This window comes from Protomyctophum parallelum (assembly GCF_964188405.1).
Source record: "Protomyctophum parallelum genome assembly, chromosome: 8".
Classification (NCBI taxonomy): domain Eukaryota; kingdom Metazoa; phylum Chordata; class Actinopteri; order Myctophiformes; family Myctophidae; genus Protomyctophum; species Protomyctophum parallelum.
This window is the reverse complement of record NC_139703.1, coordinates 31,811,304-31,836,430: the sequence shown is the minus strand read 5'-3', so window position 1 is coordinate 31,836,430 and position 25,127 is coordinate 31,811,304. Positions and strand designations below refer to the sequence as shown.

General features: G+C 42.0%; 1 protein-coding gene across 1 annotated transcript; it reads right to left on the bottom strand.

Annotated features, from left to right (window-relative positions):
* Nucleotides 1-814: 814 nt before the first annotated feature.
* lrrc38b (leucine rich repeat containing 38b) lies at nucleotides 815-22,655 on the bottom strand. Its single transcript, XM_083772023.1, has 2 exons — nucleotides 21,741-22,655; nucleotides 815-5,446 (listed from the first exon to the last, which is right to left on the bottom strand). Exons 1-2 carry the CDS (start codon nucleotides 22,366-22,368, stop codon nucleotides 5,199-5,201), a joined length of 876 nt encoding a protein of 291 aa, XP_083628149.1. The 5' UTR covers nucleotides 22,369-22,655; the 3' UTR covers nucleotides 815-5,198.
* Between the last annotated feature and the right edge of the window lie 2,472 nt (nucleotides 22,656-25,127).

The following is a 25,127-nucleotide window of genomic DNA, read 5'->3' as shown; positions in this document are numbered from 1 at the left end:
CTTTACGCGCAGCGCACATGAACCTCTCCGTCTCCGGTCAGTGCGGGTTGTTGTTTATTTGCATGGCTCAGAAAATGAGTAACAAATGAGAACGTTATCGAGTTGTGGAGGAGGAGGAGGAGGAGGAGGAGGAGAATAATAATGTCATATCTCTCATTGTGTTCTCGGTGCTGCTGCTGCGCTGTGTGCCAATACCACTACTTTACCTGGATAACATCATCTTTTCATTTTGACATGATTCACATGAAATAATAATCCTGTACCGGAACCGCGTGTAGCGTTTGGTTTCATTAATGCTATCGTCACAAAATAGCCTACAGCTGCTGCTGCTAAAGATACAAAGATTGGACATTTTTAAACGACGCAAAACGTAGAATTCCCCTCTTGCGTACCAGTGCCACGTGTCCCGCGGACCGGCACCGGTGTTTGGGAACCTCTGATATAGATGATACATGCACTGTGACTGTGTCATATTGGAGAGGCCACTGAATGCGCAGTGCTATGTTTGACATGCTCCGTATTTGAGCGCGCGGCAGCTCCACCCGCCCCTGTTAAATCCCCCCCCCCCCCCGCGCGTCCGCGTCCCCCCCCCCCCCCCCCCCGCCGCCAGAAACGATAATTCGACTTATCGATAAATTACTGTCCGACAAGTCGACTGGGAAAAATCTCAAGTCGTTAATGCCCTAGTCTCCATTATCCAAGGCTGTAGATCAGAGATAATTTCAAACCACTACAATACATTTAATTGCACAACAGATACGTACGGGATATGTCATTTCAATGTCCACGTTTATATGTTTGAAGAGGAGATAATAAAAATAAAAGAAGACATGTGACTTTGATTTTATATTTTTTACTAAACATCGCTGTACAGACACACATACAGTAATACTCTCTGCTCAGGTTTTTCCATGACAAAATTGCATTCAACCGTATCAGTAACCTTCATGCTGTCTCTCCTGTCACTTTAAAACAGGTTGACTTATTCTGACAGTTTTCTGAACACAAAAAATTAAACGGTAATAATAATAATATTAATAAAAAAGGAAACATGTCAAAGATGTGTTTTAGTTAATGGAGCAAATCAACCACTGTGTCCGTGTTTCCATGGGAGGTGATAGACAGAGGTTGCTTGAGGACTGAATAAATGCTCCATTCATTGATATTTGATAGAAAAATAGACATTAATCTGAATCATTTTGGTATCCTCAAAACTGCATGCTTCAAAGTGCCGATACCTGTTGATATTTAATTAACAGTAGAGTAAGAGAAAATAATGTCATGCTAACATAATGCTTGAAGCTAACTTATCCCTGTGTCATGTAATAATACAATAACTACATAGTAGTTGAAAATGATATATGTATACAAAATATTTCTGTGACTCTTAGGCTAATCTGTTAGCCTTATAATATATTGTGGTATAGCCCATCAAATAGGAACACCGTTCATTCTAATTGTGTGGTTATTGAGGGATTCCATAATCTGATTGGCATGGTATTAGTGGACACACTACATTTTGACAAGGAGGAATGGGAGTCTTGGTTTTGAACTACCGACTGTGTTTCAAACCTGAAAATGTAATGCACCTCAGTAAGAGCTCCAGAAACGGAAAACACCATAAAAATACTCCTGTGTCATCATACCCCCCTCCTTCCTCGTCTGTGGCTATGGGGGACAGTAATTAATGTTTACTACGGATCAATCTTTAATATGGTAATGGGATGGTATATTTTGTTTCTGTGAAATTCAGTGGCATTCCTCTTTAAAAAATCTGATCTGAACACTCGTAGGAATAAATGGACGAAATTTGCCACTGGGTCTATGCCTTCGAAGCATCCTGCATGTAGCAGGCCTACAAGTTGGAATTTTAGATAAAAAATAAAACAGCATGCGCAATGTGTTTATGTCAACATGAGCAGGAGTCTTCATTTTACATGAAATCACTGTGCTTTTCATGGGTAACTGGTGCTCATTGAAAATTACTAACAGCAATAAGGCCTCATGAATGTCCTAAATGTCCTCCGCAATCTGTAAATGTAAAAACAATCTGCATTATAGTAGCTCTATAGTAAAGAGAAGCATTTGATTCTTTTTTGTTTTACTTTTTACAGCCGAGCAGTAAATAACTGCCTGCATTTGAAGGCTTGAAATGCCCTCTGCGTCAAGACTGAATCTGTTTAATTACGCATGCCTTATTAGAATTCCAAGAGACAAAGCAACATACCTTTGCTCTGGAAGCACAGGAAGAACATAATTCAGCTTAGTGCATTAGCCATCACGATTAAAGCAGATCTAATCATACAGATTGCATACAAAATAAAAAAAATAGTGTGTGTGTGTGTGTGTGTGTGTGTGTGTGTGTGTGTGTGTGTGTGTGTGCGTGTGCGTGCATGCGTGTGTAGGGCATCATATTCTGGGTGCTGGTTTATTAGGATTCTGAATGCTCTCTACATGGGTCACCCTGGTGAACATTAGAGGGGTTTATTTACCGTGTCCATAGACTCATATAGGGCAGATTAGTGGACGGTGGGGGTTTCCCCACTGAGTAAGTATGACATAAGAGCAAAATGTACACTGTGTGAATATGGCCAAATGCTGCTTCATCTTGAGACACCAAGTCAATCTGGACATTGAATGAGAGTTGAAATCATGCTTTAAAGTCATTGAAAATCTGGCAATTATGTTCAAATCCATATAAGAGTGCTGTCTCAGTAACAATAATAGCTACATGTGTGTGTGTGTGTGTGTGTGTGTGTGTGTGTGTGTGTGTGTGTGTGTGTGTGTGTGTGTGTGTGTGTGTGTGTGGTATATATATATATTTAAATATTTGGACAATTCTACATTGTACAATACAGTATGTGTTCAAGAAGTGTCATGTCATCTCAGTCATTTTACAACACATCCACATGGATTCTATGTGGATCCTATTCTAGACCATCTTTGGCAGATGTAGACAACATAAGTCCACTTACAGTAACACTTAGCAGCCTGCCAAATTCAGTTACAAACCATTTAAAGTGCAGTATTTGACACATCGGCTCTACATAATCTAATAATATGTTTGCCATAATTTTCCATGATTATAGATATTCTCTGGATACCTGTTTTACACGATTCACAATTATCAATCTAAGCAACACTTATTGTCTGGATATTGTTTATATCATTGTCTAACATTTCACTCATATACATTGGTTTATTTGGTATATAAATGTGTGATTGATTATATAATAGTTATTCTGTAAAATAAAACAAAAAAGAAAGGAAAGAAAGACAAGGAGAAAAGCAAACCGTGCTGGAAAGTTTACAGCATATCTCTGCTGTTGGGCAGAAACCAGCTAACTCCAAAATGTAAATTGTTCATAAATGAAAAATAATAAAAATAAATAAATATAAATATATATGGAGATGAAGAAAACTTTTAAAACAATGCAATACTGCCTCATCAAAGTTGGTATTGTGACTCAATATATTGTCAGATACTTTCATGTGTCATCATATTACTGACTGAGCGGCGAGATAAGCATTGGCACCTATTTTTATATAAAGCCATTGCTGGGATGCTCCGCGACTATATTTGTTCCATGTTGGAATTGAACAATAGCACGTATCAGACCCGCTCTAGTGATTTCTTAAGGCTCAAGGTTCCTCAGGCTCAGACAGAGTTGGGCAAGACAGCTTTTTCTGTCAATGGCCCAATTTCATGGAATGAACTTCAAAACTCCTTAAAACTGAGCTCCCTGCCATCCTTCGGTCAGTTCAAAGGAATGCTCCAGAACATTTTCCACCGTGATTGCTCCTGTTCAATTGATTTATTTTACTGACTGGTTGTTCTGCATTTAAGTTCCTTTGTAATTTATCCTGATTTATAATGTTGTGTTTGATGTATTGTTTTTTACTGTATTTGTGTATTGTAACCTCAGCTACATTGAAAATGAGGGCTTGCCGTCAACTGTATTTCCGAGTATAAATAAAGGTGATGATGATGATGATGATGATGAGTTTTGTCGATCATTGATAAGAACAGCTGACAATGAATCTCCAAGATGCTGGGTCGCAAGACAAATTTCAGTATGAGCTGACAATATTTATAATATCATGCTCTGCTGCAGGGGAGAGGGAAAAAGCAGCTTACTCCACCCACTCTGGAGATAGCTGGTTTAGCAGACATTTTGAGGATTTAGTTGGTTAGCTGGTTTTGTCAGAAGCGCATTTAAAAATACTTTTTTAACGAACACAGACATAAAGTTGGTTCAGTAGTGTTGATTTATAAAAATAAAGAAATTGAGTTAGCTGGTTTCTGCCTGACAGCAACAATATGAAATATGGTTCAATTGTCATTATATCTTATCTTTGCTGTTACATTGAGTCTTCCCTCACTGGCCTGTAGGCAATAGTATCTTCATTTGCCAATACTTGTGAGCCAATTTGAGGCATTCCAAAATAAAGATACTGAAGATGGCAGAATGTGCCAGTCTACATCTACAATGTTTTTAGTATAGGCACTATGTCAAAAATCTAAATGCTAAGATCAATGCAATGTCCTTCCCTTGTGATGATACATTATTTCCAGGCACTCTCTCATGCTTGGTGGACCCGTGGACAACTGGACACATAAAAGGTCATTATATTGTTGATTGATGTCAACTTACATGACTTCAGACTAACTTTGGATATCTTATGAGCTGCTATTGTTATTGGCTTGTCTAAGAAGTGCAGTATGTGGCAGTCATGTAGCAACTGTGCGGTATCTCTCTCATTTACATTTCTGTCATTGATAATATTTGCAGGCCTGGTAACATTGGTGGTCATTAGTACCTTTTAAGATTCAGTGGCCATACAGGAATGACCACAGGCTCTGACCTTTCTAACATGGTGTGTGCATGAGAGCATTATATACGTGCTAATGAGACTCTGACACACGTCTCAGGAATGTCCACTGATGTCTGCTTCATGTCTCACTCATCCATGTGCAAAAGAAAACAACTTCCAGGATACTTAGACAAAGAAAAAGCCTCCTACAATATCAGTATTCGTTTGGTGTTCACCATGGGAACAAGTGCTGTAAAACCAAGACTCATAGTCCGTCAGTCAATAACTCTATGAGCTCTCCTCAAGCGAGGAAGATGGCAGGAGCCTTTGCAGGTCAGAGTTCAGGCCACGTCTCTGAGAACCACTGCCCGCCAGCCGACATGTCACTCCTCACTCTCTTCCTCGTCGCCTTTTGTGCCTTTGCTCCAACGCTGGAAACAATGAACGGTGGAGGCCAGGAAGAAGCTGGTCATGATGGCCACCACGGACACTGAGATGCCAGAGAAAATGATAATGAGCAGATCTGTTAGGGTGAGGGTGACCTGGCACTCCCGGAAGCTGTCCTTCGAGAGCTGGGTCAGGGACACACGTCTGCCGTCCATAGGGAGAGAGCACTCCATGCCGTCCACACCTGTACAGGAGAGAAGACGTGACGTTAGACATGCCATCCATATTTCTATGTGTACCCTCAAGGATGTTATGTCGAGATGCATAACATCACGCACGCACGCACGTCCTCTCTTATGTTACGTAACATAACATAAGAGAGGACATCTTTTATTTTATGTTTTCGTATTAGTATTTAGATAGGAGAGGGTAGAGAGGAGAAGCCACATGCAACACAGGACTGAACCAGCTTCCCGTTGAACCCATGCAGTCGACACACTAGTAGCCGGTGATCCACCTGTGCACCCCGATGACATACTGTATTTTATCTTGCGGTGGGATGGCATGCTGGCATTGTCAAGTTCAAACCTATGACATTTGCATGCATACTAATTCACTGAACCAAAACACCCTATATTAAAGTCCCTTTGTGTTATTGTTTATTGTACATAATGATGTATTGCACTGTCCATTAGCACTGTAGCTTTGTCTTGTGATGTGCATCTATGTATTGATTTTCTATCTAAGCCAATTAATATCCCTGAACAGTCATTGTCTCTATTGTAAAGGAACAGCAATTTAAAGCATTGCTTTTTTCATTTAAGATTCTAGGTGAATAATATTTGAGCATGCACATACAGTACTGTCGTATGACTTTGTTATTACCGAAAATGCATCTCCTGGATGCATTTCAACAAAAAATATTCTGTAGGTTAAAAAGTAACCCAATTAATGTAAAAAGTTACTCAAAATAACCATTCTGTCTAAACCTTGTCTGAGAGACAAGGTCACCTTGACTGAGTACATCAGCAAATGAAGGAGTGTCTGATAAATCAGTGAGTCGTGTGCTCTGGTGTCTCTCCTGGTAGTTTATTACTCAGACGTCATTCAAATGAAAAAGGACATTGGCAGTGGCTTATTGGATTTCAAGGGGACTCTGTTGTGGGTTCCTACAAACATGTGTCTTGCATTTTGAAGGGACAGGACCGTATACAAATACTGCTAACTTCGCCCCAATTCAAGTCATGATTATTTGGCCAAATCCCCCCAAATTATACCATGCTGTGGATGATTGTGGCACAGGTTCAAGTGCTGATCACATACTGCCCTGAGCTTCCTGGATTACAGAGCATGCTTGACAGAAATTGCTACCTCTACCACCATTTTTTGTAAAAAGAAAATTGAGTGTACTGCATAATATAACCATCTTTCATTCCACTGTAAAAGGCAGTCCAACCTGTATCAAATATATTATATTTTATGTTTAAGCAAATGGTCCTTATTACCTAAGGACCTCAGTCCTTAGTTAGTTTAAAGAAAATTAAACACATTCAGATATGTATTTTGAATGATTTATACAACACAATTAAATACATAATGGAAAATGCAGATGTAATTTATATCCTTGACCATGCATGTCCATCTCTACATTACTCTATATTATTAATCAGTTTGTAACTGAACTCTTACTGAGGCTTGATAACAAGACATCACCCCTGATACAATTAGATCCAGATTTCAAGAATTCAATAAGGCTGTTCAATAATGGAGAAGTCAAAAACACGCACGCACGCACGCATGCACACACACACACACACAGAGAATAAACACAATGCACGTACACTGCCTGCACCTATCTAGATTTTGGCATAACACAGCGCAGAGTACAACATAAACAAGAAGTGGGTGGCTGCGTCAAGATTCCTTTCAAGGTACTGAGCACAACCACAGCATGCACAGTGCACACACATACAGCACATACTATTTTATGCTGTATCGCATGACCATGTCGAATAAAAGTAGCCAAAAAATAGCTGATCTACAAGCTCACAGCATGTCTACAAGCCTGTATTTTCACCATTTTGGAAGGTTTTCACCTACTGTATAATAACATGCTCAAAATAGGGACAGCAGGTTAAAAGTGTTGAAGTCTTTCTATGGGTTTTATAAATATTTAACCAATGAAGTGTTAACAAAAATATAATAACTACATTGATCTAATGGAGCAAACACAGGATCTTCTTTTTTTTCCATTCCCTGAAAAGCAACTGTATTGGAACCGGTTTTCACCAACAGTGATGCTGATGCAGAACTGCAGCATCACTCCCAATCTTCCGCCGTAGTCTGAAAACCCACCTTTTTAGACTCCATCATGGCCCATAGCACTTACCCTACCCCCTTAGATAGCATTTCTGTAGACTTAGGTCACATTCTCACCTAATACTTCGGTAGACTCAGATCCGTATGGGCGGGGATTCGGAATTCTTGCATATTTAATTGGCTGCGGTTTGCCTTCACACTGTCATTCGCAGCAATTGGAAACGCAGCAGGGGGGACCTTTATCAATGTGTTCCATTCATAAACTAGCCTACGCAGTGAAATCTATGGTGATAAAATTACACTCATAACGTGCATGTGTCGTGCCGTCTGGGACCCCCCCCCCCTCTCTCTCTCTCTCTCTACGCACGCAGCCGCCACACACTGTTCTTTTGGGCATGGAGGCACAGCGCTGCATGAGCGCACTGATATAACTCCCCAGTCCCCACACAGTGACAGCACTCCATAGCACTCCATGTTTACAGCACGCACAGACAGACAGACAGAATATTCTGTAGGCTATAATAGTCTACACTGCAGTGTTTGTATGTGTTTTCTTAAGCAATTGATTAATGTACACGTCCTCATTTCGATCAGGGCTTCAGTCTCCTTATTCGACCACGTCTATCCACAGTAATGGGACATCTTTGCGCTGCGTAAAATATGCCTTCTCCGTCTCCAACTGTGTTCAGCTCCTCACCCGCCACATTATGTTTGCTTCATTTCCTTTATTTACTGCGGATTGCATTCACACCTGCACCGAATCGTAGTCAAGTGCGATTCGAAGCGAAGCGAAACCCACGTTTTTGGGCGGAGTAAAATGCGGTTATTTGCTGCGCATTAGGATTCAAATGAGCCTTCACACCTGCCAAACGAAGCGCACTTTCTGACAATGCGCAGCAGGATTCGTTTTAATAGCAGCAAAGCTCTCTGGTATGAATGCGACCTTAGATAGCATCTGATACAGACTTATAGCATGTTATGTAGACGGCACTATAATTGCATTGTATATAGTCATAGCACGCCATAGTACATATGTACTGTATAGCATAGTAGTATATATATAGCTTATGTATAGTCTCATAATATAGATATTCCACTGTTACTTTCTTAGCTTACGCATGTTTTATGATAAATGCTTTTGTGATGTATTCCCATGCTTTTGTTCCTGATTATTGTAAGTCGCTCTGGATTAAGAGCGTCTGCTAAATGCCTAAATTGTAAATTGTAAATTGTAATGCAACTCAACTAGTAATATACTGTATGAACTCAAGTAACAAATGCAACATCTAAAATATTTCCCAATTTGGAACGGGAAATGTGACTGTATACCTAAATGTAATAGAACAGAGGAAATTCTGAAACTAGTAGTTACACATTAGAACACATTGACTGTTTATTTATGTAGCCTATATGGTATTGCTTTTAGAGACCATCAAGTTAAAGTTATTCCCACATACAATATTATAAAGCCTTAAGACAACAATAAGACAAATACTGTATAGTACTAGTACAGTATACAACAGTTTTTTAACATGCAGACATGTGCCTACATAATAAATATAGAGCGATGCAAGGCTGCACAACATATCGTTATCGTATCATTATCGAGGTATGAACATGTGCAAAAATAATCAATATTGCAAAAAGGCAACAGTATTGCGATATATCGAATAGAGGGTATGCGCGTGACATAATCATACCCAGAAGTTATGCAGAAACGCATACGAAGTGGCAAACTACTTTCTTTCCTATACATCCAAACAGAAAAGTCCTATTTGATTGCATTAACAGCTTGAGGGCCAGGGCCTATTTATTTTTTTTGAAACTTTGTTTTTATTTTTCAGTAAACAGGTGGGTCACGTAGGGCATCACAGTACATATCGTAATTGTTACATTTCTTGTTATTAACTTTCACAGTGTAACGGGTCTTACAGTTCCAGGAGAGTAAGGTAATCCTCTTTGAGTAGTTTCAGAATGTCTTAGTTTGTTCGTTTCCAGGTATAGGGTTCATTATAATCACACATCGGTAGAATAAAACAATAAAGTAAGTAAGTAATACGAAACAAAATTAAGGGTAAACAAAGGACAAAGCAAAAACATGGGCGCAACAGATACAATTATGACATCATTCATGACAGAAAAATGACAGTGTTCACCCCTCATTCATACAAAAATCCTTTACAAAATATCTATTCCCATGTATAATAATATTCATTTCAGCTTTTCTTTTTTAATATCCATTGGCCCGGGCCTATTTAATCCATTAATAAAATGTGCCCATCGTCAGCAAGCGCCTCTAGGCTTGCTGACGATGGATCAGTTTTCATAGCACTAATTTGACGGAGATTATCAATCTCCGTCTCGGGCACATGACCGTCCACTTGAACTTGACGGTGATTTACGTGGTGTTAAATGACTTTAAACAATATTAAATTCACTTTGCCACTCGATCTGCCATTCACTTTATGCATTGCGCATACCCTCTATATATATAGATATTAAAATTTGTCCATATCATGCAGCCATAAGCAATACAGACTGTACTATGCAAGCATTAGTACAGCATTACAGAAATAACTTCAGTTTCCCCAAGGTGTTCAAAAACTTCTTGAAAGATTCGATGCATAGCTTGGAGAGCCCTGTCACCATCTGCTTGTGCTGGAGATGAATGGACACTATTTATATTCACAGTGATCTCGATTGCATGTGGCGAAGTAACTCATCACCTCTGAGACTTAGCCTTTGCCTCTGAGATGGTTCTGTTTGGTTCCGTCTTGTCCCAAAGGTTTGATTAATGAGATAAGAGACTAGAGTTTGCTGTGAGAACATGTGACCCCTGTCAGAGTTATGGTAATAATGATAAAAGTGGAACAGGAGAACGGGTCTTGTTCCACAAACTATTAATGTTATTTAATTTGAAGTGAGAGTGGGTATTCTAACATGTGATAAACGTGTTTAGCTGGCTAGAGGCTCCTGTCTGTTTTGTCTGTGACAAACTACATTGTGTCACAGTGTTACTGGGTAAAATGTATTCCCATTCTTAGTTGTTTTCTTTTCATGTACATTACTTTACATACTTTCTGTCTTACTGTATATATTTTTTCAAATGTTTTTAACACGTCAACAACACCCATTGGGTCGCGTCAATGACGAAGTGACTTATACTGTATGTTTTTGTCGCTGTGTGTTTGACATTTCTATTCGGGTGTTCTATTTGGAAACGTATTGGATTAGGCTACCCACTGGATCCAATGTGCAAAAATACTGAAAATAGCAAGTCTGAGTCCTTATTCGAAAAATCGAAGTGTTTTATTCACCTTTAACACGCATTACTCCAGGGATCAAAATAAAACAAAAGTATTTACAACAGAACCGGAAAGATTGGCCTGGGTTTCAAACCCCCACAGTCCTACCTTGACTGATCTATCTGGCAGTGGCAGGTCTCCCTATTTATAGGCTAAGCCCCTCCCAAAATAGGGGCTCCAAAATATTGTGTTTGTTGTCATGATTTGTCACGACTCGAGTTGGCTTCGTACAACGCTTAAAAGGTCTTTAAATAAATACTTTTTGAAATGTCTATGGGAAAAATGCATTGGGATTCATTTCCTGGGCCTGGCGTCGTCATGAAAGGGTGCAGGACTGCGACACTCTATACTATAGGCCTATAGATGTGGCAACAACCTGTATCTGACACAGCACATCAGAGCCAAGCTCCAAAGCAAAGTGCAACCATGGGCCGTTTTCTCAATCTAAGTATGGACTTACTGTATCTGTTCTCGTCGGTGGATGACGTTGCAGTTGAAATCTTGCATTTGAAATGAAATATTGCATTTTTTGTCACTCAATATATTGTATTGTGCCCAGGTCTCGTGACATCACTATGACATCATCAAAATCTCTATACATGGGGAAAGCCCCCATATATATTGTGCCCATGGTCTCGTGACATCACAATGACATCATCAGGGATGTTAGTAAATCAGGGATCATATCATAGTAAATGCGACCTGCTGTCGCAATTATGCCCATATATGGAGATCCCTGATGTCATCAATATTAGTATATGGATACAGTATATGTACATTCCAATCCATATACCAAAGCATTAGTAGCAATATTGTGTTTTATAATCATCCTGCCATAATGTCTGACGTGTCAACCTTTACATATTTGTCTGTCTTCACTGTCAACATATAGATATTAATAACTTTGTGATGCTAACGGGCATTGCTGGCAACTTAGCTACACCTGCCTCATGGAACCTCACAGGCCAGTGTGTTGAGTTACAAATTACTGAGATTACAGAATGTGATTCTAGAATATCATATGGCTACTCCAGCAAATCAAAGCCCTGCACTATCAGGTGCTATGTCGACCCACCCGCACACAGTCTAGGTTACAGCCCCGGTGTAGACAGTTGATGGATTACATTTAGGATTACTGCCAGCCTGGGGGATAGGCTATCCACCAGTGGCACACACCACTGTCTCCAGTCAGATTGATCTACCTGGCTGTGACCGATATCGGAGCCTTGTCTCGATCTCCTTCTTCCCAATATCGCCATCCGGCCTATCCTGATTGATCTCAGCACAGATTATCATGAGCAGCCCTCATCACCGACCGTTTTACGTCCACAGGCCCACATCGGAAACAACTTGGCACTCATGTTTATGCTCACGTCAGGCTCACAGACTCACAGGTGCTATCTTATACACAGTACACTTTTGGTGTGGGCCACTGTCTCAAAATCTGTCAAGGAATACAGCGGCAGGCTGGTGTCAGTGACTCATGAAATCAAATCACTCCCCACCTCACGACACTTCACGGGACGGTTGTGCCTCTCAAGGCCTGTGCTATGCCGTAGACAGCAAGAAACAGAATGAGACAGAGATAATTACATAGAGAGATAGGGAATTATTCAGTCGCAGTCACAGAAGGAGAGTCTAGGGAAGGGGAGGCGTGGAAACAGCACTTGCTAATTGGGAGAGGGACAAGTGTGAGAGAGTGAAAGTTGGAGAGAGAGAGAGGCAAACAGAGACCATATGAACCCCATAACATCTCTATTCTGGAGCGAACATTCGGAAGAAATATCAGTTTACAATTTAGGCTACTGTAATAATGCCTCATGTTGTTACAGTTAGATTGGCTGTTTTCAGCGAATATATTGGGTGTATAGGGAAAATAAGAGGGAGCCGCTAGTATAGACCCCTGGGGGATTCCAGTCGACGAAGTTTGCAAACCATGCCCCCATCGCATCTAGCTAATAATGTACTGATTGAATGTATTAATAATATTACCTTACTTGATTCACTAATTCGTTTCCAAAAAACAAAGACCACAAACACATTCAGTCTTCTACAGCAGGGGTTCTCAACCTGTGGGTTGTGACCCACAAAGCTCACAATGCTTCACTTCATGCAAGCGTGTGCTCTATTTTTGAAACCGCTTGAACATTTTAGAAAATGTTGGGTTAGTTTTAACACAAATCTTCTCATCTGGGGGTCCCTGGCACAATAGATTTTCAAATGGGGGTTTGGCGAGACATGGCCAAAGCATTTCCTGCAGACCCCAGCCAAAAACGTTGAAAACCCAGCACCGGTGTAACGATATGTCTCACATGGGCAGATTGTTTTTCCAAGCACTATAAATGCATCGAGCTCATACCACCGTGCACTGTAATTCTGTCAACACCCTCTCCCACCTCCCGACTTTAAATAAACATTAGAATGAGGCCAGGGTAGAAGAAGCCTTCAGCTCATAAATTTGGAAACTATATTTTTCGCATCACATGCCTGTGGGCTGAAAAGATAGCGAGTAATGCAGGGCAAATGCCATCATGTGTGCTACAGATACACAGCACAGCACAGGGCCATGGCATCATACTTTCAGAGGGTGCTCATGCGGCACAGCCGGTCACCAGGGAGCAACTCAATAGTCTGTGAAAGAAAATTCAGACTTTGACCTCGTCACATGAACTGGTCCTCTGTACACTGCATGGAACTGCATGCGTTGATGACTATGAAAGTAGTGCTATGTCGGGCCCCCAGTCTATGGTCTCTCATGGGAGTTGGCCTGCCTTACCCCAAGGGGCAGCTCTGGCTCCGATTACCCTGCCCAATGTGGCGTACAACTGTGTCGCTGTGAATTATTCATGGCCTTTGTTCACCCATAACCAAAAGCCGCAGATCATGTTTACATTAGTCACCGGCGTGAAACATACAGGCTCCTGATTGGCTGGATGAAGATGTCAAAAAAGAAACGTGTGTGAATAGCATCTAATATTATAGGTCTAAACATTGATAAGGGTCTGATTACTTTGTCTGAACATGCTCATTGTCAGGTTGAGCAACATATGGCAGCAGTTTGTGTGTGTGTGTGTGTGTGTGTGTGTGTGTGTGTGTGTGTGTGTGTGTGTGTGTGTGTGTGTGTGTGTGTGTGTGTACGTGCGTGCATGTAAATCGTGTCAGTGTTTCATTTTAACATGTTAATCCTTTATCTTATCAACTATGCAGCATTGCCTGCTGCATTTTCATCACCAGATGAAAATCAAACCCAACTCAAGGTGTTGGTAATTATATCACACATAATCAATTGAAACAGCAGCGAGAGATCAAATTTCATTTAAGAAAATATTTTTCCTGTTCATTATTCAAACCACCCACTCAGCACACTGGCCTACAGTAATCAAAGTTATGAAAACACAAACGTTTACTCTTCCCTGGACTCCATCGCTGGGGAAATCACAAAGTGAGAAATGGAAAGGGAATTGGGTATACCGCTTGTACTGTGCACCTGGTACATTATGCAGGCTAGGAACCATATAGATCCCTCAAGGTGATAACCTTTTCACAATTTCCTTTTGATTTTTGATTTTATTATCAATTGAGAGTCCCAGGGATTTGGCTCTTTTCATAGCTGTGCTCTATACAGATTTTTATCATTGTGATTTGTTGTATGATGGTTGAGCCAGCCACATGGATGATGAGTGTGAGTGTCAATGCATACTGAGAAGCAGTGTTGGGCAGTAGCTAGCTACAAGTAGCGAAGCTACATAGCTTAACTACATTTATCAGTAGCTTGATGGTAGCTTAGCTCCTTTTGAACCAAGTAGCGTTTTTTGTAGTGTAGCTATTTTTAGACCCAAGTAGTGACGTAGCTTTCAACAAAAGCTATATGTTACAATCGTTCATTTTTTGGAACCATGAACTTTAGTTCAAAATGTTGAATTATGAACTGAATTAGTTCCTTTAAAAAATCTTTATTGTGAACTGAACTATAGTTAATAAAAAAAAGAACTTTCCCAACACTGAACACATGAATCAGCCGGCTCCTGACACCGTAAGGTACATTAATACAAGTAAATGTGAAAAAGTTGACACCAAAAGCCAGACAGAGGGCTTGTTTCCAGTTTGTTTTTTAATAAACAATCAAACTCAGCATTTTTGCCTGCCTATTAGGCTATTTGTTCGGTGGAAACTTGATCATGAAGTTGATAAAAAATATTTAAAAAAAGAGTAGTGTCCATGTAGCTAGCTACTTTTGCCATGTAGCTTATAGTGTAGCTTGCTACAATTATCTGGGGATAGCTTCGTTGTAGTTGAGCTATATTTAATAGAGAGTAACTGGTAGTGTAGCTTACTACATTTACCAAGTAGCTTGCCCATCACTGCTGAGAAGCTTATCAAATCAGTTTCATTTCCTAATGAGTTCACATCTGTTGTTGTGTAACCGCTTCCAATGCATCACTCCACAGAACATTACATTTTTCCCCTGCCAGCGATCGGTCATTACGTTAATCAGGTCTGCCGATATGATGACTATATGTGCGTGAACCCGAATACCCCACCTGCCCCCACCGCTGCTTGGAGGCTGGAGCAGGATCTGCACTCTGCAGTGACTATTTGACAAAAACTATCACAGGGCTAGTTACGCGTACACTCCAGTGTACCTTCGAGACGCGTTGTGAGCTTGTAGATTGGCAATTTTCACCGTGAGACAATCACACAATAGAGTATAAATCAGGCTTAACTACATGAACCTTAGAGCAGGAGTTCTCAACGTTTTTGGCTGGGGACCCACGGAAATACATTTGGTCTTGTAACTCCTGCCTACCTGTCTTGCGACCTCCTGTCTTGCGTCCCCCTCCCTATACCCCGATACAAATTGACCGCTACAGCTACACCTCAATAATAGAGAAAATACATCATAAATAAATACTGAAACCAGATAAGGAAATTGTATGCATGTACTATGGTATATAAACTCTTAATTCATTGTTCCAATTAATTAGAACAATGCAACATGTGAGCTGCAACACGTGAGCTCATAGATTGTTTATTTCCAGCGAAGATATAGTGTAGTAGAGAGAAAGAGAATAAAGGAAGAGGCCTGGACTAGTATATGCCCTGGGGGCCTCCGGTTAATTGTCTCCACCAGCCGAAGGCATGGGGAGAGTATGTTTTGCACTCCGTCCGTCCGTCCGTGTGTCCGTCCGTGAACAGCTAATCTCAGCCACCGTTAACCCGGTCGATGCCAAATTTTGCACACACACTCCCTGGATGCCAACCATGAACCTCTGCCCCAAACTTTCCAGAACGGCCTGTTATAGCGCCACCAGGAGGCCGCTTTGTGCAAAACAAGTTTTTCGATGCCATATTTTGCACACACACTCCCTGGATGCCAACCATGAACCTCTGCCCCAAACTTTCCACAACGGCCTGTTATAGCGCCACCAGGAGGCCGCTTTGTGCAAAACAAGTTTTTGCACAGTACACCTACAGATTTTGTCCAAACATCACGCAAATTGGTACACAGTCTCTCTAGAGCCATTCAACGAAACGGGTCTTTCAGATTTATCAGACTCCATCCTGATTGGTTAAGATTGGCTTCCAAAGTTCACAGGAGTGCTCAGTTTCAAACAAAATGCTGCAAATCATGAACACATCGCGTGATTTCCGTGAAATTGTGCACCCACATTCCCACTAGGCCGAGGACGAAATGCCACATGAACAATTTCAACTCAGCCTCAAGGTGGCGCTATAACTGGCCGAAAAGTGTTTTTACCTCTAACTGCACGGATCTGTGGATAACCTGGTGGAGACCTGTGCCCGGAAGGGCACTTTTTCTAGTTAAGTATATTATAGGGTTTAAGACTTAAACCGCTTAAACTTTAAGTGGTTGAGCTTATAGCCTGCTCAACATATGGAATTAATTCTGTACTGGCCATAATGAAGCATGTCTTGAGTGTACAGGGTTTGATGAGGTCAGATCAACATATGGAATATCAGAACAGAAAGGACCGGTGGGGTTGGATCAATATGGAATGTCAGAGGTCAGAACAGGTCAGCTCCATATATGGAGATCTAAGGGTTTGAGGTCAGATGTGAGTTGCTGGCCGGCCCAATTTATGCATATATGGAGGCGTGATGTCACAAGGCATGACTATTGACTATATGAAGGTGTGATGTCATGAGGCGTGACCATTATGGAGGCGGGTGTGACTGGCGGAAATGCAGGTTTTCATAGTAAATGCGATTTTGACCCAGGGACCACCATCCTGACTAAGAGCAACCTGGGGACCACCACTATTGTGTCGGTTGGGCTGACCACCCGTCCCGCATCTCACAGGGCAGTCCCGAAATTGTGTGTGTGTGTGAGTGTGTGGGTGTGTGTGTGTGTGTGTGTGTGTGTGAATTTAATGAAGTTAGTAAGACAGACTGTTGACTATATTGGCAGTATTTCCTTTGTTTTGCCGATGGGCTGATGCTCGTTGACGCTCGTTATGCATCAAGGCAATTATGTTTCTGCACTGCACTGTCAAATAGGCCTACATCTGGCTTTTGTTCAAGCAGTTGTTAATAACTAGGCTACATTTGGTTGGTTCAACTTGGTTGTGTATTGTGTTAAAGCACTTTTAAACTGAAGATGATGGTCAATGTTGATAGTTTTAGAAAATTAACTCTGCCAGTTGGAATCCAACTGGCAACTGCTTCTGGAGTAACGTTCTGTCTGATAAGCTTTATTATTGATATCAAAACGGATCGCTGATTTATTTTTTCTTTCTTTTCTTTTCGGCTTGGCCTTTCCTTCTTTAGTGATCCTAGACTGGATTGCACAGCCGCTCTCCCTTTATACAGGCTGACTAAAAAGCGGAATAACTCGAAATCTACGGAGCTCCCCATGGTTTGGATAAAACATGCAATGTTCGGAGGTCTTTGCTGATTATCCGGTGATCTAGATGGGAACATTGGCGCTTTCTAGAGCAAGGATGGCTACATTTTAGCTTGCTAGCATTGACGCTATTATTTAGCATCTAAGATGGCTGCCCAAACAGGATGTGACTCCAGCGTGTGTTACACTACAAACGGCTTGGCAGTCTGCGGTTGGCTCTGTGTCCACCAGGTGGCAGCAGATGGGTTAGCATTCCGCGGACCATGCACTGGTTTAAAACCCATGATGTAAATCTCAGAAGGAAACTATCCTATAGATAAATCCAATTCATAATCGCGGCACCAAATAAAAAAGGTCTTAATGGGTTAAGAAACCAGTATGATGTGTGCCCTGCCCCGGTGACGCTGCATGCACCACCTTAATATTTAATTGTGTGCATGATTGTACATAACGTGTCTCCTCTGTTTTGCCTCTAACCCCTTAGATAGCATTTCTGTTGGCTTAGATAGCATTTGACACAGACTTATAGCATGTTATGTAGACAGCACTATAATTGTATTGTATATAGTCATAGCACGCCATAGTACATATGTATAGCATAGTAGTGAATATGTATAGTTTATTATGTATAGTGTATGTATAGTTTCATCATATAGATATTCCACTGTTACCTTCTTAGCTTACGCATGTCTCATGATAAATGCTTTTATGTGATGTATTCCCATGCTTTTGTTCTTGCTTAAATGTAAGTCGCTCTGGATTAAGAGCGTCTGCTAAATGCCTAAATTGTAAATTGTAAATTGCCTCTAGCTTGTGGTCTGCTATCTGGGGGTCATAAAATAAACAGTCAGTGATGAGACAATAAACTGCACATAAGCACATAATATAGGCTAGATGCAAGCTGGGATGTACGTTATTAACTCGAGTATACTGTAGATAGTGGGCCCAGTTGGCAGACATGCCAAGGCCTTGGCTGCATCCTCCTTTGGCTTCATTCTAGGTGATGATGTGCGCTTGGCCAGTGCTGCTAATGCAATTCATTACACCATGCAGCAGACAACACCAGGAACTCGATCATGATGAATGTGTTTGCTGTCTCTTATTACTTGGGGGAATAAGGTGTTCTTGCCAGTTTATGAACTTCTTCTTCTGTTTGTCCTAAACTTTATTTTCAGACTGAATGCAGGATGCCACTAGAGAGGAGCTAGAGAACGTGCCAATAGCAGGGCACAGCAAGGCCCAAAGATGTAGGCCTACTTTGGTGTTTTGTTTGTAGCCGTCAGCAATTGTCTGCACGCATACAGTTCTGTGAGAGGAATGGCTACATATGTGGGAATTAAAGTTGTCTTTTTTTCCTTTTTATTTTAAGTAAAATTGTAGCTGTCTATGAAAAGCCATTGTACAATGTAGGCTACTGTATATGCATCTAATGAAAACATGAACAACTAGAAAAAGTGCCCTTCTGGGCACAGGTCTCCACCAGGTTATCCACAGATCCGTGCAGTTAGAGGTAAAAACACTTTTCGGCCAGTTATAGCGCCACCTTGAGGCTGAGTTGAAATTGTTGATGTGGCATTTTGTCCTCGGCCTAGTGGGAATGTGGGTGCACAATTTCACGGAAATCACGCGATGTGTTCATGATTTGCAGCATTTTGTTTGAAACTGAGCACTCCTGTGAACTTTGGAAGCCAATCTTAACCAATCAGGATGGAGTGTGAGAAATATGAAAGACCGGTTTGGTTGAATGGCTCTAGAGAGACTGTGTACCAATTTGCGTGATGTTTGGACAAAATCTGTAGGTGTGCTGTGCAAAAACCTGTTTTGCACAAAGCGGCCTCCTGGTGGCGCTATAACAGGCCGTTCTGGAAAGTTTGGGGCAGAGGTTCATGGTTGGCATCCAGGGAGTGTGTGTGCAAAATTTGGCATCGACCGGGTTAACGGTGGCTGAGATTAGCTGGTCACGGACGGACGGACGGACGGACGGACACACGGACACACGGACACACGGACGGACGGACGGAGTGCAAAACATACTCTCCCCATGCCTTCGGCTGGTGGAGACAATGATTGAGTTGTTCAGAGGTGGTATAACACTTTCATCAGGTCAGTTAAACGAATTGTCTCAGTTTGACCTGATCTCTAACTTCTTTTACCAGAACCTTAATCTGGAGCATTATTTATTTAAATGTATCTTCCCAGGGAAATCATTGTCTAGGGCCAGGCTGTAACAGAGGAAAGAACAATAACAGAGGATGGCTGTATGTTTGTCTGTGGCTTTTACAACGCTGTTCTTCTCCTTATAACACCATGTTGGTATAGTGTGACAGTGATACACATGAACAGGATTCATGGGACAGTACATTACTTCAGCCACAGAATAACCTTGGTACAGTGAAAGCGATATTATGTTATGCGGTCATCAAATCGTTGTTTTAAATAACATAATACATATAAGCAGGGATACATTTCACAACACTGTGAGAGATTCATTTTAGGAACCTCATGCAAATTCAATTTATTTTATATACTGTAGCATCTCACACGAATACAACAACACAAATCTGGAGTATTGGCCTGGCTTCACTGTCAGTTTTATATTCATGTCCGCTGCCGTGGATCTCTAATATATTGCCTTGTGCTTGCTACTCTGTTGTGTCCTGTATTTATAAGGACTATCAATATCATTACGAAATGCTGACCTTGAGCAAATAGCATCTTGGTTCCCTCTGCCCGTATAGCCAAACAAATGTACATGATGTAAAAAATAATCAGATACCAAGAATGTTAATGATGTTTGTTGAGAGGACTTCCATTGTCTCCATTGTCAAGAATGAACACTGAAAGGGTCAGTCTCCTCATTTCTCACCCCACAAATGTGAGCCCACTAGCTTTGAATATTGAGTGGAATCATCTCTATACGCTTATTGGACTCAGTGTATAACTCTCCCACAGAAACACGCTCATCTCCTTTTCCTTCTGTTGTACTCCAGACTTCCATCCATACACTGAGAGAGAGAAGTGTGTGAGAAATGAGGCTTACTGTACACAAACTAAGCTTGCATGTACAAACAGCACAACACATGCATGTACATCTGTGCACAGGCACATGTGCATACACACGACGCACTTGCCGCACACACACACACGAATTGCATGCACACATGGGGGGCTTCTCTTCAGCGAGCGCATGCACGCAACACACACACACACACACACACACACACACACACACACACACAGACACACACACACACACACACACACACACACACACACACACACACAGACACTCCCACCCTGTTACCTAACTCGCCCTTCCAGGGTGAATCACAATAGACCTGAAACATGGGTTATGCCATGAAGAACGGATCACAGAATACAATGCTCATTAATACTGATTTGTAGAGCTACAGCTTTAATTAGGGTTAGAACCTAGTTTTGAACTGGAATTTTCACTGCTCCAACCCATGTTAAAACAAAAATTATGCTGCCTTGGTTTTCCAGGCAATTTGGACAAATGCTTTGACAGAAACGCAGTGCTACATTGTGTAAAAAAAACTCTCAACTGAACTGTAAGGACAATAGACCGACGAGGTGGTGCGAGGAGAATCAGATACATGGTTAGTGTTGATGGTACTGTAGGATTTGCAGCTGTGGAAACAGTTAAATTGTGAGCAAAAGCACATTTCTCAACATGAGTTCCTGTTTGTGGTTGCTTTATAGGATCATGGTCAACATTGGTTTTGAGATGACACTTTATTTTGTATTTTTTCAGGGCAGGCTTCTCCGCTCCAGGCAAAATCTCACGGTCTCTATTACTGTCTCTCACGCTATGGGCTCCGGGGGTGGAAGAAGAGAGAGACTGAATTAGAACAAGGGGGAGGGGGATGGGAGGGGGTTCCCTCTCCTACAGGGACAACATAAATAGAAACAGAGCAATGGCAGAGGCTTTATAGATAATCTAATGTATGCTGGAGACAGACTTTTATTAATTTGTTTATTTTTAGGTCAAGCAAACGGTTCCCTGGCAAGGTTAGTTACTCACTTACCATTAGGGAGCTTGTTTGTGTTTTCCATCAGCCACACGAACAGGTTGGCAAAGTTGCAGTTGCACACCCAAGGGTTCCCCTCTAGTCTAACCACCCTCAGGGAGGGCAGCTGGCTCAGCGCCCCCGCCTTTAGGGTGGACAGTGCATTTCTCTCTAGCTCAAGTTCTCTCAGGGAGGTGAGACCCTGGAAGGCGTCCTCGTTGACCATACTTAGATAAGGGTTGTTGCCCAGACGCAGTTTGATCAGGCTACGGGACTCCCCAAAGGTCCCCTTGGGGATCTCGGTCAGGTTGTTGCTGCCCAGGTCCAGGAAGACCAGTCTAGAGGAGGTGCTGAGGGTCCCCGGCTCAATGTGCGAGAGGGAGTTGTTCCGTAGGTCCAGGTAGACCAGGTCACTGTACAGAACCAGGAAGTCGGCGGGAATGCGGGGGATCCAGTTGTCGGCCAGCAGAAGCCTACGCACGTCCAGGGGGATCTCTTCGGGAAGACGGGTCAGTCCACGGCCGCTGCAGTCCACGGTGTGAGGGTCTGGGCAGAGGCAGTTAGTTGGGCAGTTTTCTCCCCTGGTCCGCAAGACGGAGGACAGTAAGACGAGGAGAGGCTGGAGCAAGCGGACACATGGCAACATGGTCAAGGGGGTGAAATGAAATAAGAGGTAGCACGGGCTTGGGAGTGGGTTAAGGACGAAGGGGAGGAAGCCAAGGAGTAGGGGTGAGTGGGGGGAGGGGGACAAGGGGGTGAGGGTCAGAGGGCAGGAGGTTAGGAAAGGGGAGGGAGGGGAAGGGGATAGCGAAAGGGGAAGTGAAAGAGGGGATCAATCGTCTGGAAGGAGCATCGTGCCGTCCTGGAGATGGGAATCTCGAAGGGAACCGGGAGCAGAGCAGCAACAGACACCGTTCTCCGAGAGATCATGTATCGAACAGCTTGGATAGAAAGGCAGACTGCTGCCTTTGAAGGAGCAAGAGAAAGGAGGGAGAGCTTAACAGAAAGGGGAGGGTGCAGCAGCGTGACAGAGGTAAATAGAAACAAGCGAGCCGGGAATGATGAGAGACCAGTGGCACGGAGGAGGGAGAAGGGGGGCTGAGGAGGGGGCTCTTTCCACCAGACTAACCCACGGTCAATCTGACGGCTGTGACAAACAAAAGCGACACAAAAGGATATGCAGAGGGTTGATTCAGGCATAACAAGTGAAGAGTGATATTGTTGCATCCCCCCATCAGTCCCAGGTTTCTGTATGTTTGTTGTTTGGGGGAGGTGGTGGGTGGGGGGATTTAAAGCGACGGAGAAAAGATCCTGCAGAACATCGCTGAAGAGTAATCGTGGTAAGGTTCTGTTCCTCTGCGCTCCATATCTTTATTTGTACTCGTCTCTATCTGCCAGTGCTCTGCATCTCGCTGCGAGAGCGGAGCGCAGGTCGATAATGAACTGTCCAACTGGGTAATGCAGCTCTGTTGCTATGGAGAGAGAATCCAAATGTCCAGTGAGAAGCCATGTGCATGCAGATTGAGGTCCTGCATGCCAATAGAATCTCGGTCTCTGAGTGTGCCAGGGTTTATCTCATGCTCTCCTCTCCTCTCCTCTCCACTCCTCTGCTCTCCTCTCCTCCTCCTCATTTCCATGGAGGCGTGTCTCTGAACCCTGTTGTCAACATGTGATGTCACTTCCTATTGTGTGTAGAAATGAGGATCATTCTGAGGGGAAGAAACAGCAGACATGAATAAAATATGCTAATTCTGTCTGTCTGTCTGTCTGTCGTCCGTCCGTCCGTCCAGTGGCGAGATTGACAGGCTTAGATTAGACATTGAAACAACGTTGTTTCAACGTCTATACATAGACGGTCTATAGACATTTAAAAACTGCTAATGAACATCTAAGCTAAACTTTTAGACCAGTAATAATCTTTTTTTCCCCAGGTACGTACGGACGTCGACGCTAGGTGGCGTCATATACCAGGTCCGTATATATACCTATACTCCGTCTATATAATGGTTGAGGCCTACGGAAGTTTTAAACATTGGTCCAGTAACGGTTCCTATAGCAACGGCCCACCGTTCCAACTATGGGATTGCAAATATAATCATAGTGCAAACCAGTTGAAAGGAGGATTTTCAAACCTCCATAAGTCCGACTCCAGGATCGCTGTCCTTGGTGGATTTTCTGCCATCCACATTTGTGCCTTTGTACCGCGACGCTGCCGCCTTGTAAAAGCTTCTGATGAAAGGTAAACAGTGTGTGCTTGTTCCAATGTGTAGCGGGTGTGTGGGGGAGGCGGGCGGGAAAACTCGTCTTTTAAAGTGAACGCGTATGCTGGCACTGGGAACTGGGGTTTATGCTAACAGCTAGCGGTAGAGATAGAGTTCAATCAAAACAACTCATATAGCAGCAAGCAGTCATGCATTGTGTTGTTGACCAAAGTATTGTGGAAAAGTAATCTGTCATCTTCGCAGTGGCCAGACATGAATCTGCTGCTGCAAAACAAAACTAAAGAAAAAATGCCCTCGCAGTGTGATATTATAGTATGGCCAAACCAGGCTATGGCGGAGATTGTGTTTTAGCCCTGGCTGGATCCATGTGTGTCCGTCTGTGGACAGCTAATATCAGCTTGTGAAAACATCCTAACTACTGTAACTATGCATAGGAATTTTCATTTCCAAAGACTTCTATCACTATCTGATCACTGTGATTAGATGTCAATAATGGTGGTTTTCCAGAGATGCCGTCTTTGATTAATTCATTTTGCATGCTTGAAGTTTAAAGTGTATCAGATGCATTTTCCTCTAAATGTGTCAGAGCAAATGTATGAAGTCCCAAGTATAAATATAAAATAAGGGAAACATGTGGTATAGTGGACATGAAGATTTTTGAGTATTGGTTCTCAACTTCTCACACACATCAAAGACAGCCATTATTCTGTATCATATAGGCCAGAGTGAAGTGGAAGTGAGTGGAACATAATTGCAAAACCTGTCCTGCATATTAAAAATCTAATCAGTCACTGCATGTTTAATATTTAAGCAATACAAATTACAAAAGGTGAATAAGAAGTAGACTATTAGACTACTAATCTACATGTTGAGAATGAGTAAGTATTCATTATCATGAATTACAGGTCATTATGAATTATGTATTTCATCAAGTGTATTAATTAAGTGTACTCGTGAAATAATTTGACTGGATTAGACAACAGACAAGCGGCAACAAACATTAAATCAGTGTAAGGTTCAGGGTTCCAGGTTGTTCTTTATTGTTTTGTTATATTGTTTATACCACACAAATAGCAGCTTTAAATATACAGGAAAATGTAAACAGATCAATGGAAGTGTATAACAACGTCCCAGTCAAGTTTAAAAGTTATGGTAAAACTAGTTTTTGGATAATCAAATATTG

What these genes read in the sequence shown, in the direction of transcription:
- lrrc38b (XM_083772023.1), bottom strand. Translation starts at nt 22,368, where the DNA reads ATGTTGCCATGTGTCCGCTTGCTCCAGCCTCTCCTCGTCTTACTGTCC. An exon ending in CACAAACAAGCTCCCTAATG is followed by an intron (nt 5,447 to 21,740) that starts GTAAGTGAGTAA and finishes TCTCCTGTACAG; the next exon opens with GTGTGGACGGCATGGAGTGC.